Raw genomic sequence first — 18,031 nt, 5'->3', positions numbered from 1 at the left:
TGTGGGGTGGGGGAAATGAGTTTGTCAAGGTAGACTTGCAGGTTCCTAGCAGGAGTAAATGGTAGGTGGTGGTACACTACCGGATATGGGAAACTTTAGAGGAAAGTTGGCTGTGTGTGTGTGTGTGTGTGTGAAAGTGCATGTGTGAGTGTGTGAGTGTGTGTGTGTGTATGTATGTACATGAGTACAAGTGTCTGCATGTGGATGTACATGTCGAGGATGGTGGAGGTTGAAGTCAATTAGGACTAGGTCAATTCTAAATGCGAATGACACACCCAAGTACAAATGTTGAGTGGTAAGTGGTGTATGATTTAGAACTCAGAAGATCAGTCTGGATTAGAAACAAATTAGAAAGCTAACAGCACATGATGGTACCATATTTAAAACCACAACAGTGGGTGGCTGAGGTTAAGTAGGGAGCTGGGTGGAGTTACACTGAAAGAGTGTGGCCTGAGAAGGAAAGAGAAATGGCATGGGGGCTGCTTTTCTTAGGAGTTTTCTTCAAGGTCAACAAAACTAAGATTATTTCGAGGAGGGATGAGCAGTGTCAAATGTGGGAGAATATGGGAGTGAGCTAAGGATGAGACATTTTTCATTTCATCTGGCACGTGGAGGTTGCTGATGGCTTTGATGGGAGCAGTCTCAGGCTGAGTGGGGCAGAGGCCAGATGAGCACAGGCCAATAGTGGACACGAGGCCAACCACAGGGAACAAGCATAAGACAACTCTGTTGGCAAGGTTTGTTTAAAAGGGGAAGCAACCATGGCTGTAGCTGTACAAAAGGAAATTAAAAAGATGAAGATAGGGAAGGGAGCAAGTTTACATGCTAATGAGAATGAATCAGTAGAAAGGAGGAGACAGAATGCAAGAAAAATGGGGAAATCCTAGAACAGTGAAACAGGTGAGAGAGGGCTGCATCCTGAATAGATATCAAGAAATGTGCCCTTGACTAGGACATTTTTGTGTTCTCTGTTGCACTCAGATGGACAGTAAGGTCAAGTAGGACTTAGGAGACAAAATTATAAAACTTGAATTCCCACACTTTCCCCCAAACCTACAAAGAAAACTTGAGGAATTGTAAGTAAGTCAGGTTTGCATTTGCAAAAGATTACTCCGGTGAGCAGGGTTGAGTGTGAATGAGAGGGAGCATTGCTGGCAAAAAGTAGTGCAGTTACAAAGTATTGAAGACAGGATGAGTTTGAGATATTCGAGAGATGGAAATGGTAGATTTGGCTAGTGTTTGATGAGGGTGGTGAGAAGAAGTTATCTAGAATGACTTCCAAATTTTTCAACTGAGTGGCTGGAGAATGTTGGGGCCATTTCCAGATAATGGAATAGCAAAGGAGAAGATTTGCTGGAATACTGCTGAATCCACTTTTGAATAAGCTCAGCTTATGATAGAAACATCCAGAGGGGAGTTAGAAGGAGCTGGAGCTTGGAAGAGTATTACTTGGGTTGGCAATTGCAGTCATCTACGTATATGTAATTAGCTAAGAACATGATGCCTTATGTGGGTCTCATGTGGGATGCATTTTCTCAGCCTCAGTGGAACAGGAAGCCATGAGATCATCTTAGAATGGACATCAGCCCCATTGAGGATGTTATCACCAATTTTAAGATGCCACAGATTCACAGACTTTCTAAATTATGAAAGGAGCTGGAGGAGCTTTGAAAGGATAAAGGGATAGGACAATGGCCCAACTTTGTCACGTTCTTCTTAGAAGGGCTATTTGGTGTTTGACGGAGGCTCAGTAGGCAGGTAGAAGCCAGAAATAATAGAGCACTAGTGAGAACATTTCAATTTAGAAATCAGTGTGTGAAGAAAAATGAGGCATGGCATCTATGGTCTGGAATTTCAGCCTTTAAGACAAGCGTAGCCTTGATATTTTAAGGGTCAAGCATCATTCTAAAAACCCTGTAAATATTAAGTCATGTAATGCTCTCCACAATCTAATGAGGTGAGTACTTGATTAGTTTGATAGGTGAGTAGACAAAGATCTTGCCAAGGCTGTACAGCTGGTATACAGCAGACTCAGGTTTCACCCCTAGGCAGTGTGGTTTCAGAGCCTGTGCTGTAACCATCACATGGAGAAGAAAATTTTAATGTAAAGACAGATGCAAGGTATTTAGAAAAGCAAACATGTCAACTCCACAGGTTGTATTTTCTTTAGATTAAGTAGCAGCAGCTGGAGATCAGGAGAAAATGATGGGCGTTCAGAATAAATGAAAGATGACAGAAACCTTGGGTAAGCAAACTTTTAATGTAGAGAATAACTTAAGCTGACACGTATGGGGGAGGAAAGGATAAAATTACTCTTAAATAGTCACTTGTTCTTAAAGTATAGCTTAAACTCAGCTGAGTTCAGTATTCATTTGTGGTTTAAACTCATCACTTTGTAAAAACCTGGGACTGCCACCAAATAAGGTAAGTATCAGGGTGGGTAAGGAGAACTCCTCCAGGGGACTCAAGGGACCTCAAACATTTTAAATGTTTAACCACTTTAGACCTTTTGTTTTCCCAAACCATAAAAAAAGATGCAACTCATTTTATAACAATTATGGAAACCTGGTAACAATGCCTGACAAAGACGGCACTAAAACAGTGAATACATCAATATCATTTGTAAACAACAAAATAATAGCTAATAGAATTTTTTCAACTAGGATGCCAAGATAATTCAATGGGGGAAAGAATAATCTTTTCAGCAAATAGTGCTGGGACAACTGGATATCTATATGCAAAAAAGTGAAGTTGGATCCCTACCTCACATCATATGTAAACATTAAAATGAAAAAGACCTAAATGTAGCAGTTAAAACTATAAAGCTCTTACAGGAAGACAAAGGTATAAATTTCTACAATGTTGGGTCAGGCAATAGTCTCTTAGATATGAGACCAAAGCACAAGGAAATAGAAAAATATAAATTTTTATTTAATATCCTGGAAATTAAATTCAATAAAAACATGAAACATAAATAAGGGACAAAAATATCTCCATTTTTGGAAGAAGACAATATAGTTACCTTGTAAGTGCAAATGAATTAACTTGAGATCATTAAAGAGGTAAAGGGCTGAGACACAAAGTGGATATCGAAAGCTTTCTTGTGAATTAGGTGTGGCTAATTAGGAAATAACATAGACAATGCTCCATTCACTAGATAGGCAGATATTAATGTTAAGTATTGTGAAATGTCGATGTGATTACCTCTAGTTGATAATTATTGATAAATTTTTTCTCTGGAATGCACATTATTTTTAAAGTTTTTTAGATGAGGAAGTGTGGCTTTTGTAGTAAAAGGAAACATTTAATCATTTAAATTAAATGTGATTGAATTTAAATGTAATTAAAAAAATTACTTCAGGTGAGAAGTGACCTTGGGGGCCTCCCCTGTCCACATTTGTGGTCTACAAGCTTGAAGAACCCCAACTTCTAACATCACACTCCTTGGTCCTTGCAAATGACATTAGCTTTCATTCTAAGACTAATTTGTAATGGAGAAGGACCCAGCCAACTCAAGAGAGTTATGTTACAAAGCTCTTTTTGTGGTATGTCCTTATGACTTATGGCGGTTGATGAAAGCTCTGAGTGAGAGGGAGATCTTGAAAGAGAACCAGGGTGGGAGCTCAGTTGAAGGAAGGAGTAAACACAGTGAAGCTGGGAAAGGAATCAAGGGCCCTACAAACAGGGCCCTGAAGGGAGACCCAAAGGCTGTGCAAGAGGACAAAGGGAAAAAGAAGTTGGGGAAGGGAGACAAAAGGGTAGAGAGAGAGGAATGGCAGATATTAAGGAATACATTGACTGCGGAATGTGACATCACAAAGGGGGTCCAGGTCAGAGGCTGGTGGAAAAGGATGGAGGTCCCATCAAAGATGGCACTGAGGTGCTCAGTGATGGATGCTATTATGGGCTGAATTGTGTACCACCCATTTTCATGTGTTGAAGTCCTAACCCCCAGAACCTCATGATGTGACCTTATTTGGAGATAAGGTCTTTAAGGAGGTAATTACAGTAAAATAAAGTTACAAGTGTGGGTTCTAATCCAATCTGACTGCTGTCTTTTAAAAAGAGTAGATTAAAACACAGATGTAAGAGCATGTGAGGAAGACACAGGGAGAAGATGGTCATCTAGAAGCCAAGCAGAGAGTTTCAGAAATACTGGTCCTACAGGCACTTTGATCTCAGACTTCTGGCCTCCAGAATTTTAAGAAAAGTAGTATATTGTTAGGCAGACCTAGGAAATAATTCAGATGCTGATGAGGAATTAGAGACAGGAAGGCAGAAGCCAGAAAAGTCCATGTTTCCAGCGGGGAGCCTTCTGCGTCCCAGGTCCTTAGAAGAGCAAGCACAGAATGAGTGGTTAATCAAGGTTTATTGATTTAAATGCCCAGAAAGGCATAAATACATTTGGGAAAAAACCAGTTGACTTTGGACAAACACAGAGTGTCCTACCAGCCCCTAGGACTCTGAGGGCTTTGGGCATCTGTCAGAGGGTTTGGCAGAATGAATCTGGTGCATGAGTGCACAGTGGTGTGGGAATTAAGAGAGCCCAGTGTGTTTTCTCTGATTTTCTTCTATGCCTCTAATGCTTCCCCACCCAGTGTAATGGAGCTGAGGCCCCACCAGCAGATGGGCTGGGCACAGGGAAAATGGGGTCTTGGGTGTGCTGAGCTGTAGGGAAGATGGAATAAACAGTTTATGAAAATACTACATCTAGAGCTCAGGAGCCAGATCTTATGTGTCCATGCGTGTGGGTATGAGCTTGTGAGTGTGTGAGCCTGTGGTGCATGCCACTCAGCCCTGGGCCCTGCTGTACTGGGCTCGGAGCAGAGCACAAGGACCTGGAGATAAGGTCAGGGGACAGGGTGGGATGGAAACCATGAACATTAGGCTCTGTCAGCCTTCCTGACGCCTCTCCCAGTGCTCACCCAGCACCGCAGACTGAGCTGCCTTCGGTCTTAGGAGAAGGGAGTGAGAATGCCCCATTGCAGTATTTTCTCCAACTTGAGTAGTTTCCTTGCAAAGCACAGAACCTTCTTACACATCCGTGTTGGCTTAAATTATGGCAGCTGAAAAAATTCACTCATGTAAACATTCAGATTGATAGTTGTTTACAAGTATAAAATAAGCATGCATTTATAAATTAAATACAGTGACAACAGCCATAAAAACTCAAACTAACAGCACTGATTTTATGTGACTGTTGAGCTGAGTGTTTGTAAAATCCACTTGCCTATGGGACTCAATGGGAGGCTGACTCCTCTGTGGGAGACGGGTTCTCACTGTCATGGGCAGAGATGACACAGTCTCCCAGTGTGGACACTATGGATACATAAACTCATCCACTTGAGGTGGTCCTGATTGCCAGCCTAATGCGAACTAGGGTGTAAGACTCGTGTGCCACACGGGGTTTATAAGGTACCCAGATTATCCACATGCTTTAAAATTTTTTATAGATCTTCCTAAAGTTTCAAGAATTCAATGACATTAAAAGCCCTGGGGTTGCTCATGTTTTTCCCAGGAGAAAAACCAGAGAGCACTCATGTAGAATGTCCTTCATTCCATAGACATTCACCGGTTACTCCCACTCAGGCCCCAGAGCTGGGCTCAAGCAACAGGGACATAGAGATGACTGAGAACCAGTGTCTGGCCTTGGGGATCAAACAGGGACATTCACTTAAGTATTAATGATGTTGCACATAGAGGTTTGTATAGGAAACCATAGGGGCTTGGAAGAGAAGACCCAACAGACTTTGGGGGCTTGGAGAGCTTCCTGGAGGAGGTGATGGATGTCCAGCAAAGGAGCTGAGCACAGGGACAATGAGGACTTGGATATGCTGAGAATCTTGAAAGTCCAGTTGTGTCCTTGAGGGGCAATTATTCCAGACATTCCAAGTTAAGCTAAGACTGGGACTCTGCATTTCTAGAACAAAGGCTATCCTAATGAACAGAGAAAGAGGGTCCCCCCACCCCGAGACCTCACCACTTGTCCCCACAAGCTCTTCTGAGAGGCTGGTTAACGAGTCAGCAATTTCATCATCAGAGAGTCATTCATCGACTTAAAATTTTTCCTTCTGTACTACAATAAAAATATCCTTGCAAAGCTCACATACTAAGACAAAAACAGCATGAAGTAATTCGTCAGTTTGCTACAGGGTCAGAGAAACTTCCTGAGGGCATGGAAATGCAGTTGGGTGGAACTGTGGAAGAGGAGTGGGGCCAGATGTTGGCCCTCACCTGCTGCGGACTGGGGGCCAGGAAGAGAGTTCTCAGTCCCCATCCATCCATGTGTGGGATGGGGTACATGTATATGTGCAGGTAGGGGAGTAAAAGGGCGGGAAAGATGGGCTGTCTTCTTGCTCACTGGGTAGCCTCAGCTTTCTCTGCCTCGGCAAGTTACCACAGTTGCTGCACAAAGAACTAGCTCCTTGTATCCTACCCTCCTCCAGCCGGGAAACCTGAGCCGAACAACCTGGCTTACCTGAGATGGAGACCAGAGCTTTCTGTCCAGCAGTTGCCTGGGCTCCTCCTGTAGCTACCCGCCCGGTTTCCCCCTTGTTCAACCCTGGTGCTCTGAGTGAGCCAGTGTTTGGGAGGAACATGAGCAATCTGAATCTGATTTTCCTGGTTTGTTCTCCGTCAAGGTCGAGGGTAGCTAAGAGCAGCACTTAGCCAGCCCTGCTGACTCCCAAGGGATGTAGCCTCCCTCTGCAGGGGCAGAGTAGGTGTGAAGGCAAAGCCAGGCTGGCGGTGGGAGTCTGGGCTGACAGATGCCTAACCTGAGAGCTGCATGCAAGGTGGGTGCCGAAGAGCATGCTGTCCTGGAGTTGGCATAAGACAATCAATGGCCATTTTGTATTTGGACAGGATTCTGGATCTTGTCAACCTTCCTCTCACAAAATCCCAGAAGGCATCGATTGCCCCAGAGTACTGTATCAACAACTTCCTTTCCCCTTGTCTCTCAATCTCTTGGCGAGGATACTACTAGTATTTTGTGCAGACTGGTACCTGGGTGCAGGATGGCCTATTACCCTTTAAGGCATTGTATCAGAGCCCAGTTCCCTGATGTCAGTTGTGGCCACACCCCAAGATTGTTGTAACAGTCAAAAATGCCCTACACGTGCCCAAAGCACTCCTGGGGGGTCACACTGCCCAGTGACTAGAGCCACAGGTCATGTCCCTTAGGACAGGCTCTACTAAGCTCCACTGAGACTTCTTTGATTGGCCAGTCCGAAGCACGAGGGGGCATAGTGCCAACGCAGCAGGAAGAGCGGGACCGGTGTGAACACTGTGGGGTATGACAGAAGGCTCAGGGGCTCGGTGGAGACCTCTTGGCAGGGTTCTGGCATGAAAGCTGCTCCCCACTCCAGATCCCCCTGGCCCAGTAAAGCCTGTTATTTACAAACACCGGGATGTGTCAAAGAGATATCTCTTCCGGAACTACTCTTTGTTAATTCCAGGTCAGCATGAGAAGATTAGGGGTTTTTCTTGATTCTCCTGTTGCCTTTTGTTTTGGGATTAGTTGCCTCTCTCTGATAGTCGAGACTATCAGACTCTCAGAGACTGGGCCTGGTGGTGGGAGTGGGAGACCACAGCACAATCTGCTGGCTTCCCCCCATCTCTCTTTGCCAGCTCCCCTATTAGCTTCCTGTTTGGCGGCTCTCTCAAAAAAATCACCTGCCCTTCCTATCTCCCCTCTCCCTCTCTCCTTCCTTTATGTTAGGAGCCAAACTGTGGTCCTCAAAATTTGTATGTCGATGTCCGAAACCCCAATACCTTGGAAATTGACTGTATTTGGAGATAGGGTCTTTATGAGGCAATTAAGTTAAAATGAGGTCATTAGGGTGGGTCCCAGTCCTATATGTGTAAGAAGAGGAGGTTAGGACACAGACACACATACAGAGAGGACACCATGGGAAGACACAGGCCATCTACAAGCCGGGAAAAGAGGCCTGGTGCACCCCTGAAATACTGATCAATGACTTACCACGTGTTGTGCACTGCACAGGACTGCGTTTCTAAGAGCTCAGTACTCGGAGCTCCCCTTATCTCAGAGAACTAACCCTTTGGCAGTGGCATTTATTCCCAAGGCATCCCGTGTAGGCTCGAGGATGAATCAGTTGTCCTTCCCTGCTTCTACTTTCATTGTGAGTTAGAGATCCTAGAATTCAGTATTTCTCATGGATCTCCTATCAATGGTATTGGACATATTAGGCTCCATATAGCCCCTTCCTCCAAACCTGCTCTTCCCTAGCAGTCCCTTGCTCTGTGGTTCCAAGGGGACCCTTGTGACATCTCCTCTCCTTCAGTGGGAACCACCACTATTGATTTGAAGTTCAAACTCCTGGGTCTACATCTCACTTCCCAGACACAACTGCTTTTCTAGGTCCCCAGAAACCATCTATGAACTTTGAAAGTTCATAGCCTCTGTGCTTTGACACACTTTAGCCTCTGTGCTTTGACACACATTGCTCCTTCACCTGGAACAAGCCCCTTACCCCCTTTTTGGAGGACTCTCCCAGTGTCCTTCCAAGTTCAGTTCAAGGGCTACCTTCATGTGAATGTTTCCTGTTTCCAGCAGATAGGAAGAGGAAGTGGGCAAGGTCTCTATTGTGGTCAGAGATATAGATAACACATCTAGTTCTTTATCCCTCTTTCATTCCAGTCCTTTCCTTCTGGAGACTTCTAGAATCTGGGTCCGCTTCTCTCTGCATCCAGCCAGCTTGCAGAGTCCCTAGTACAAAGCTCATAGTCAATGCTAAAGTCATGGAATGATCCCAGTTTATCAGGGTCACCAGTGAGATTGGTTTGCAGAAGCTCTTTCTATATAGATCTACTGTCAGGCTTACAACCTCACATTCCTTCCCTTTAGGGAATAAATACCCAGTGCGCCTCACAGCCCGTTCCAAGTCTCAAAGGGGACAAAATGCTGCAGGGTTCGTGGAAGTTCCACCATTGCTAGTTCATGGCTTTTCCTTCTGCTTGGATGGACGCACCCCCTGTAACCATGATCTCTTCTTTCATACCCTTCCTCCAACCCCATCAGTTAGAGCTAAAACCCTTTTAATCCAAAATCCACTCCTTGTTCATTCCCTCCCTGTGATAGTTCAAGTGTGCAACTGACTGCTTTTGGGGGTGAAATGCTGGCAAGCCATAAGGAGGAAATCTCAAAAATTACTCGTATAATCCCAGACTGAAAAAGCAACCCAGAAATCTGCCCAAACACCATAGAAGGGGGTGTTTACTTTTCCTTGGTGCTTTAATTTAGGGATATAGTTGCTGTACACGAAATCAAGCTGATTCTTGAACCATGCCATACTCTCATCTCAGACCCAGGTTTTAGAAGACGACTGTGTAAGGAAAGAGGAGAGACCAGATATTTTGAGGGAATTTGGATTTCTAAGATTCTTTTGGTGGTGACTGATAGAATCCAGATTAGCTGAGGAGGGCTTCCACATCGCTCAGTGTCCACAGGGACCTGTATCCACTTTAGAATAGTCTGGATCCTCATCTGGAAACTCCAGATAGGGATTCTCAAAAGAGGTAATTAAAAAAATAATTGGCTTGCAGTATTAATTCTTCTAATTCAAAACAGTATTATTCTTCTAATTCTAAGTCAGACCTGATAGAGTCAGGGGATGGACAAATACGTCAGTGGAGGATTTTCACATCTTAAGCTGGTGAGGGAGTAGGCAGGTGGCAGGGTGAGGGCCTTTGCTACTGTGGTCCAGAGCCAACTGAAATATCTAATCTCCTCTGGGTCGCTGATTCCTTCTCCCATCGGAAATGGGTGTATTTTCCCATTCCTGTGCCATGCAGCACAGATCTTACCAAGATGGTCTGGTAGATTATTTGGGAAACTGAAAAGTACTAAGAGAGTACACGGTTGAAAACAGAACAATGTCACATATCACAGTAGCACACAAAAAGCACTTTCCAGCCCCAAATCTCCAGCATAGCACCAGAGAAAGCAAAGCGAAGAGTGGGCACTTAAGTCTAATGCTGGGTTGAATATCCACTCAATGTATAAGGGGCTCCTTCTACTTTCCACTGACTAGAAGAGTAAATTGCAAGCACGAAGTGTGAAGGGAGGTCACAGCAGACACCAAGCAGTCCTGCCACCCCCTTAGCTCACTGTCCACATCCTGGACGGTCACGTGGACATGCCATTTTACATTCGTCGCCTTCATCTGGAAAGTAAAGCGCAGAGATATTACATCGCCAAAGAACCCCGCACTGTCACCCAGGGTCAGGTGCTGGTTGGCTTTCAGAGCCAACACTCTTCTTCCGACACAAAGGCAGGGTCGCATGTCAGACACTTGGGGGCCCACAAAGCCCTGGGCAGGTCTGCAGTCCTCTTTTTGAGCCTGAGTTTACTAATCTGAAAAATGGAGCCTGGGACCTCACAGGGAGGGGGAACGAGGCTTATTTACTTACAGTTTCCAAGCTCTGGTCTGGAAGCCTCCTAGGAATATTTGCCTGGGGTGATGGATCCAGTTGGACATGAGTTCTCATCCTTACTTCTTTCTTGTCCTTGGCTTCAGACCCAGAGACCTTGCAGCCAGCTTACCACCGACTGCTCGGGACATTTTTTCAGCAGTGGGGGGCCGCTCCCTCCAGTCTGGCTACCTTGACGATGGGTCCAGTCACTGCAGGGGCCTGCTCTATGGAACCGTCTCCCAGCTAGAAAAGTCCTTGGGGACCAGGAGCCCCATGAAGTGTCTGGGATTTGGAAAGATCACAAAGGCTTGTACCCACTGGTCTTGTACCCACTGGGGCTGTGGATGGTCCCTCTGGGACAAGCCTTGTGGCTCAGCACCAGGGGGCACCACCACCTCTCTCTCCACACTTTCCCCATCCCTCTTCTGTCCTTACAGGGAAGGAGTGGGGACCCTGTTCTTCTGTAGGGGTCCACTGCCAAGCAGGACTCACCTTTTCCCCACAAAGACCGCCCTTGACAGACACATAGAGAACATAGCTAATATATACTGTTCTTGCTCTAGAGATACTGGACTAAACATACCAGTTGGGCTCAGACCCCAAGTTTAGAACCATGGCGAGGAGACCGGTATTGGCTCAGAGTGACCTGGGCTGAGGGACCTTGTCCCCACTCCCTCGCTGTGTGACTGAGTCAGCTCTTTCGTCTTTCTGACTCAGCTTCGTTATCTATAATGACAATTGCAGTGATAACTGACATTCATGGGCCAGGGGTCAGGGGTTGTGCCTTAACTGGAGCTGTCTCACTTGATATCAAACACCCCATGATGGAAGTGCCTATTTCCCCACTGCACAGATGGAACAAATGGAGGCATGGAGATTAAGGAACTGTCCTGGGGTCTGACAGTGCCAGGATTCAGTAACATGGCACAAAGTACTTAGCCCAGGCTGTGGCTGAGTGGACTCTGAGTGGTCATTGGTTTTAACAGTGTCCACACACACTCTGAACTTACCTGTTGTGGACCCTCTCAGTTCTCCAGGATTTTCCAGCTCATTCCTGACACCTCCCACACCCAGTTCAGGGCAGCGGAAGAGGGCTTTTTCCTCCCTCAGCTGCTCCTTGACTCCCTGTGGAGGGACGCTGGGAATCCGGTTAGCCTCAGGTTCCAGCAGCCACCTCATTTGGTGGCCGCAACCCCCCACCCCCCCACCCCCGTCCCAACAGCCCCAAACTCCAAGCATCTTTCCCCGTAGCAATAACCGTGGGTGATGCAAAGGGGCCGCGAAGCCCACTCCATCTGTGCCTTCCCGGCGTCCAGCGATCCCCTCTCAGAACCTCAGTTTTCTCATCTGTGAAGTGGGGGTGGCGACAAGGAGCCAGCCACAGGTCGCTGGGCAAGCCGATGGCAGGGGGGCCCTCCTGGCCCCCTGTGTCACGCGGCACCCAACAGCCCGGGGCCAGCGGGAGGGGCGGGCCGGGGCCCGGGCCGGGGGCGGGCGCGGCACGGGGCGGGCTAGCGGCGGGGCCGGGCGGGCGGCGGCGCTGCTGGGGCGTCACAGCGCCGGGCGGCGGCGGGGAGATGCGGCTCCTGGCGCTGGCGGCGGCCGTGCTGCTGGCGCGGGCTCCGGCCCCGGGTAAGCGCGGCGGGGCCGGGGCGCGCGGGTGGGGCGAGGGCAGCCCGCGCCGGGGAGGCCGGAGCTCTGGGCCGGGGGCCTGGCGGGGAGGCCCTGCCGCCTCCCAGGCCGCCCCCTCCCCGTCCGCGCCCGGCGGGGCCAGGGTTCCGCGGGTAGCTGTAGCCGCGCCAGCCCCGCGGAGCGCGGCGGCGCCTTCCCGGCTCCCAGCGGCCGCCGTGCGGGGCCCCTTCCTGCCTCCGCCAGGGCCCCGGGGCTACGCGGGCACTCGCCACAGCCCCCGCGCCCTCCCGGGGCCGGGCCTTAGGGGGCTAGACTGAACCAGGGGCGCGCCGGCCCTAGCTGTTAGTTTGCTTGCTTGCTTTCTCCAGGACAGCCAGGACCAACAAGAGTTGGCAGGTTGGACTAGCAGCAACTTTCCTCTACTTCTGCGGAGAGTTTTCGGAGGGGCTGGATGTGCCCCGGCAACGCGGGGCTTGTCCGCGCGCGGCTTGTGAGAGCAGGCCGAGCGAGACACCGTGTCAGCGCCTGGAAGAAGTGGGACCCTTTCCCGGAGCACCCTGCTTTAGGAAAGCCCCTACCTGCACTGCCGGCTCTCTTGGGGTTGCTGCTCTCGTTTCTAAGTTGATTCCCCGAGCCCTGCCCGCCTGCCTCGGAGCTGGAAAGTCCACGTTGGCTAGAATAATAGTTAACAATGACTGTTTCGATGGCTCTTACATTTCCTGGGTGCCTGTTGGGTGCCAGGTGTCCCGCTACATATGATCTCATTTAATCACAGCAGCACTTTAAATTAATCACGACAAAAATCAAATATATATATATCCAGCTGCTTTGAAAACATTAACTCAATTTGCCAGTAATCTGAAGGAGATGCTGTTAGTATGCCCATTTTATAAACGAGGAAACTGAGGCCCAGGCCCAGAAATCGGCTTGGCTTAAGAGACAGGTCTTTTCAGTTGTGGAGCAGGGATTTGAACCCCGGGAGCCTGGTGCTAGCCTTTGCTCATTCCGTTGAAGGTGTGTTTTGTCAATAAGGAAGCTGATGCTCAGAATTAAGTGATTTTCCAAGGGTGACACAGCTACCAAGTGGAGGAGCTGGCATCTGACCCAGCATAGGTCAGAGTCTGAGCAGGAAGAACTTGGATCACAGTGGGCAGAAATTCACCCGTCGTCCCCTGGCGTCCAGAGCACCGAATCTGAAATCGGTGCTGTGGGAAATGCTTTTGTCATCCTTGTCGTTGTCTTGACCCGCTGTGACTGGAGGTTTGACTGGGGCGTTGATTGGGGTGGTTGGACCAAGACAGCTCTGGTGGAGTAGCCAGCAGCAAACAGGAGGCCCACGGTCCCCAACCTCACCCCTCCAGTCTCCCTGACCACCTTGATCACGGGTGTTATCAAGGAGGGCATCCCCAGAGAGTGACTTTGCCGGTTGGTGGGGTAGTCAAGGACATTTTTATGTTTTCAGGAGACGTCAAAAGGCTTGAGAGCTGCGGTTTGGGGTCCTTTAGAGTGTGCCCTGGCTGTGTCCAAGGCCATGTGGTAGCTCATCACGACAGTCCTGCTTGTGTGGCACAGGCTGAATGCCTCCCCCTGCTGAGCATTTGCCCACGACCCCTGGCCACGAACCCCCACGGCGGACCTGGCAGAGAGCCGCCTTACACATAGGTCCCGACTCTTAGCTGCTGCACTTTCCTACTTCTTGTTTTGGGGGCAAAGGGGGGCCTTAGCCATCACCTGGTCCAACCCCTCATTTTACAGGAAAGGAAACGGAGGGGCAAAATATTTCCTAAAGGCCAAGCTGTGGTTCGGAGTGGTGGTTGAGAATTGCTTTGAAGCCAGATGGCCTGTGTTCAAATTCCAGCTCTGCTGAGTTCTGTGTGCTTGACCAGTGGGCTTAGTGTCTTCAGAAAATGAGGATAAACATGATACAAGGATCAATCGGCCAGATAAACCTAAAGTGTTTGGAACAACGCCTGACCTGGAGTTCACACGCAGCTCATGGTAGCTTTTGTCATTGGTCAGGGTCCTGTGTTTGTCCCGGATGACAGCTATTTTCAGGTGATGGGTTAATGTGAGTGCCATAGCCCATAGGCTAGGTCTGGTAGCGCCTCTGCTTAGTGCATGATACGTACAGGCTCCCAGTGCCATGCGCTTTTAAATAATACAATTGTATTTCTTTCAAAGATCTATTTGCCAGGAGTTCAGGCTATCTTTTTGATAAGAATGAGATTTTTGCTGCTGATCGATACCTACCGTTTGCATTATTTTTGTTTGTTTGTTTGTTTTAAATTTTTTTTCAGTGTTCCAAAATTCATTGTTTATGCACCACACCCAGTGCTCCAAATGCAGAAACTTCTGGCCGAGTGGGGTCAGGGAAGAAGGAGACCCTGGGGCCCTGAAGGCTGAGTTGGAGTTAAAGGCATAAAATTCAGGGCAGCAGCGAGAGGAATGATCTGAGCGAGTGGGAGCCGTTTCTCCAGGACAGAGAAGGAGCGCGGGGCACAGAGTCACCAACACATCGCTGGTGGCCCTACCCCTGTCTGGGTCCCAGGCCATGTGGGCGCCTTGTTTCTGTTAGAAGTCCTACAATTCCCTGCAGCTGGAAATTGCCCTCCTCCACTGCGTGGCCAGGGCTGGAGGGAGAGGCCCAGGCTTTATACTAGATGAGTAGGTTGTATACTGTTTGTTGGAGGGATGTACTTTTAAGCTGTTTTCAGCGCTGCATTAGTCGTCCTCACGACGGTATACAAAAGGGAGCAAGAGGGTTAGACCCCAGAAATCCTCTCCGCAGGAATTTAATTCATAGATTGTGGGATTCAGTGCAACATGAAAATGCGTGGTCCCTGATTCAAAACTTCTAGAGAGTGACAACAGAGATGGAACCCAGCAGTGGGCCCCTGCCAGTGCAGGGTCCCGGATGACTGTGGATCTCACACACCCCGGAAGCCCGCCCTGCTCACAGGTCGGCACGTGTCACTCTCTGTTGCCTTCTCCTGCCTGGCTTTCAGAGCTTAAGATGAATATTAGTATTTGAAGGTGTTTCCTCGTTGGAGCTGACACTCACCTTGCCAGGCATCATTTTCTAGATTTTCAGAGGAGGAAACTGAGGTTCTTAGGGCCTCACACCTAATAGCACCAAGTTTCCAGCCCTGCTCTGTTGAACCCCAGCTCTCCCAGCTGGGGTTGGCTGAACCCCAGCCACCCCCAGCTCTCTGCCGAGCCCCATTAAGCCTCTGCGAAAGGCTGGGCCGTGAGAATCCCAGTGCCCAGCCCACTTGGGGGAAGGATCCTTGTGGCCAGAATCCCGTTTGCTCTGTTTCATTCAGCCTCTTCCCTGCCCATGTTGTCGTATTCCTCCTTTAAGAACTGGCCTCAGAGGGGTCCTTATTGAAGTAGAAAGTTCCCTCCTGAGATCTACCAGCAGGCCCGGTGGCTTTCTGGGCCATTGCATAGTGCCCTTCACCAGATGATGCTGTGCTTTCTCCCTCTGCCCTGCACTACCTTCCTTGTGCCTCAGGGTCTTTGCACAGGTGGCACTCCCTCTCTCCCAGGAAGGTCACTCCTTTCTATTCTCCTGAATTAAAAAAAAAATTATTTATTTACTTATTTATATGACAAGGAGAGAGAGAGCACGCACAAGTAGGGGGAGTGGCAGGCAGAGGGAGAGGGAGAAGCAGGCAGCTGGATGTGGGGCTCGATCCCAGGAACTTGGGATCATGATCGGAGCCGAATGCACATGCTTAACTCACTGAACCACACAGGTTCCCCTGCTCTCTTGAATTTTATGTCATTAACGCCACCTCAGCATTTAGCTCACGGTCACTTCCCAAGAGTCTCCTTCTTCCCTGACCCCACAGTCTAGATCGGGACCTTGCCCTGATTTTTAAAAGCCTTGCAACTTTTCTCTGTACCATGTGACACTGTTTGTCCTTCCTCCTGTGTCGTTTTTCCCTGGCATCGTCTGTCTTGCCCACTGGACCCTCAGGTCCATGAGGTTAGGAATGCTGTCTTCTTTGTGCAGTGACTGGCTCAAGGCTGTTGCTCAGGAAGTTATTTGTTGAGTGATTAAGTGAACAAAGCATAGGCTGGGACAGAAGCTGGAGGAAGTGGGAACCCTGGGCACAGAGGAGCCTGAGGCAGGGTGGGGTGTGGGGTGGCAGGGGGGAGGTTGGGGAATCTACCTCCCATCTCAGTTCCCTGCAATGCAGGGTCACTAAGCAAGAAATTCAGTTCTTCTCTGGGTGAGGGTTTTTGACAATTCTCCATCCTAGGCCAGGAGAGGGGGGACCGCCCTGCTTGGAGGGTGACCCTCATCCTCCCTTCTTGAGCTGGCTTGGTCCTTGTTTGCTTGGCCTGCCCCTCTGCAGGGTGGGTGTATGCTCTGTCATTCAGACAGATCCAGAAGAGAAAGGCCTGGACTCCCACGGGCACTGCCTTCTGGCCAGCCTGACTCCATACGTTGGTTGGTGTTGCCCTTGCTTCCTACCCTCCTGGCTCCCACCTGCTGTGTTCTCTGCTGAGCATGGGCGGGGGTGGGGGGTGGGGGGTGGGGGTTGGGGGGGTGATGGCTGCAGTGAGGCAGATGCCGAGTGATGCTGTCTTTTCTAGTATTTAACTAAATATCTAGTTCAGCTGGCATCTGCTAGGCATCTGCTAGGCAATTTTCCCCCTCCCGACTCAGGCCTGCACAGGAGCTATTTGCTGGGTTTCAACTAGCCATCTCCAGTGCCAAAGAAAGGGTGCTACTGGGAACACCTGGCTTTCAAGGAAGGTTCACCACAGGCCTGAAGACAACTGAGAGCCTGTGTTCTCTAGCAAAGCTTTACACCTCTGAGGGGCCCTTGGCCCTGAATTTCAGTAACTCATGCTTTTGGGCTGACGGTGGGTGTAAATATTGGTTGGTGACAGGCGTGTGGCCAAAACGAGCCTTCCTATCAACAACGTTGTATGGCTTGCTAGGGCTGTCAGAACAAAGTGCCACGAACCTCATATATTTGTTCCCTGCAGTCCTGGAGGCCTGAAGTGTGAGTTCAAGGTGTCGGGAGGGTTGGTTTCTCTTGAGGCTCCCTATTTGGCTTGCAGATGGCCATGTGCTCCCTCTGTCCTCACATGGGCAGACTTCTGTGCGTCCACGTGTCCATGTCCAGAGTTCTTCTTATAAGGACATCGTGCATGTTGGATTAAGGCTCTCTCTAATAGCTTCATTTTAACTTAATCACCCCTAGAAAGCTCCTATCTCCAAAGACTGTCACATTCTGAGGAGTAGGGATTTGGGCTTCCAACATATAAATTCGGGAGCACATTAGGGTCTTTGCACTTTGCTGGGAGAAGCCTGCTTGGCCCATTTATAAGAGGATATAGGGCTAAATGAAGGTGGAGAGGTGCCTTGGTAAAGAGAAAAGGAGGGGTCCTTTTAGGCAGACGGTTCATCCACTGGCTTTCCAGGGAGCTGCTGCCTCCTGGTCTGAGCTGCAGAAGTGGAAGGGTTACTCGTTTGCCTCCAGGATGGAATCTGGCCTCCCATGGGGACGGAGCACTTGGCACATTCTCCTGGTTTCAGTCACTATAAATAATCCCTCCTTCACCCAGCGTTAATGGGAGGAGACTGGGGTGTGGGGTCTGGGCTCGCTCATCCCACCCATCTTGTTTCAATTTCCTGCCTTCCCCAGTTCTCCGCTTGACTCCAGTGGGGGCCCGTGGGGGTGGGTAAAGCTGGGCTTTAGTTCTGGAAGCCAGCTGCCACTAGCTCTCTGCTGCTCTCTGTCTGCCGATCCCCGATCCCCGGGGCAGCTGCTGGAGTGGGTCAGCCTGGTGTCCCTGCTGTGGCCCGTGGGGACGTCAGACAGGGCCTTAGCAGTCTGGAGGGACTTGGACTAATTTAATACCATGTCTGGGCTCAGTGTAGGGCAGATACGAGAGATGCAGGGGAGACAGCGGGAGCATTTCCTCTTCTTTTGTCCTACAT

General features: G+C 49.1%; 1 protein-coding gene across 6 annotated transcripts in view; it reads left to right on the top strand.

The window, feature by feature from the left end:
• The first annotated feature begins 11,980 nt into the window (after nucleotides 1-11,980).
• The window catches only part of VSTM4 (V-set and transmembrane domain containing 4), a 101,937-nt gene continuing 95,886 nt past the window's right edge, over nucleotides 11,981-18,031 (top strand). For all 6 annotated transcript variants that reach the window (XM_032312405.1, XM_032312401.1, XM_032312402.1 and 3 more), the window contains exon 1: nucleotides 11,981-12,069. In XM_032312405.1, coding sequence (XP_032168296.1) covers nucleotides 12,015-12,069 — 55 coding nt within the window. In that variant the 5' untranslated portion in view covers nucleotides 11,981-12,014. The remainder of the gene's footprint in view (nucleotides 12,070-18,031) is intronic.

Source organism: Mustela erminea, chromosome 14 (genome assembly GCF_009829155.1).
Source record: "Mustela erminea isolate mMusErm1 chromosome 14, mMusErm1.Pri, whole genome shotgun sequence".
NCBI classification, from domain to species: domain Eukaryota; kingdom Metazoa; phylum Chordata; class Mammalia; order Carnivora; family Mustelidae; genus Mustela; species Mustela erminea.
Note: the sequence above shows the minus strand (reverse complement) of the source record. Positions and strands in the feature narration are given on the sequence as shown.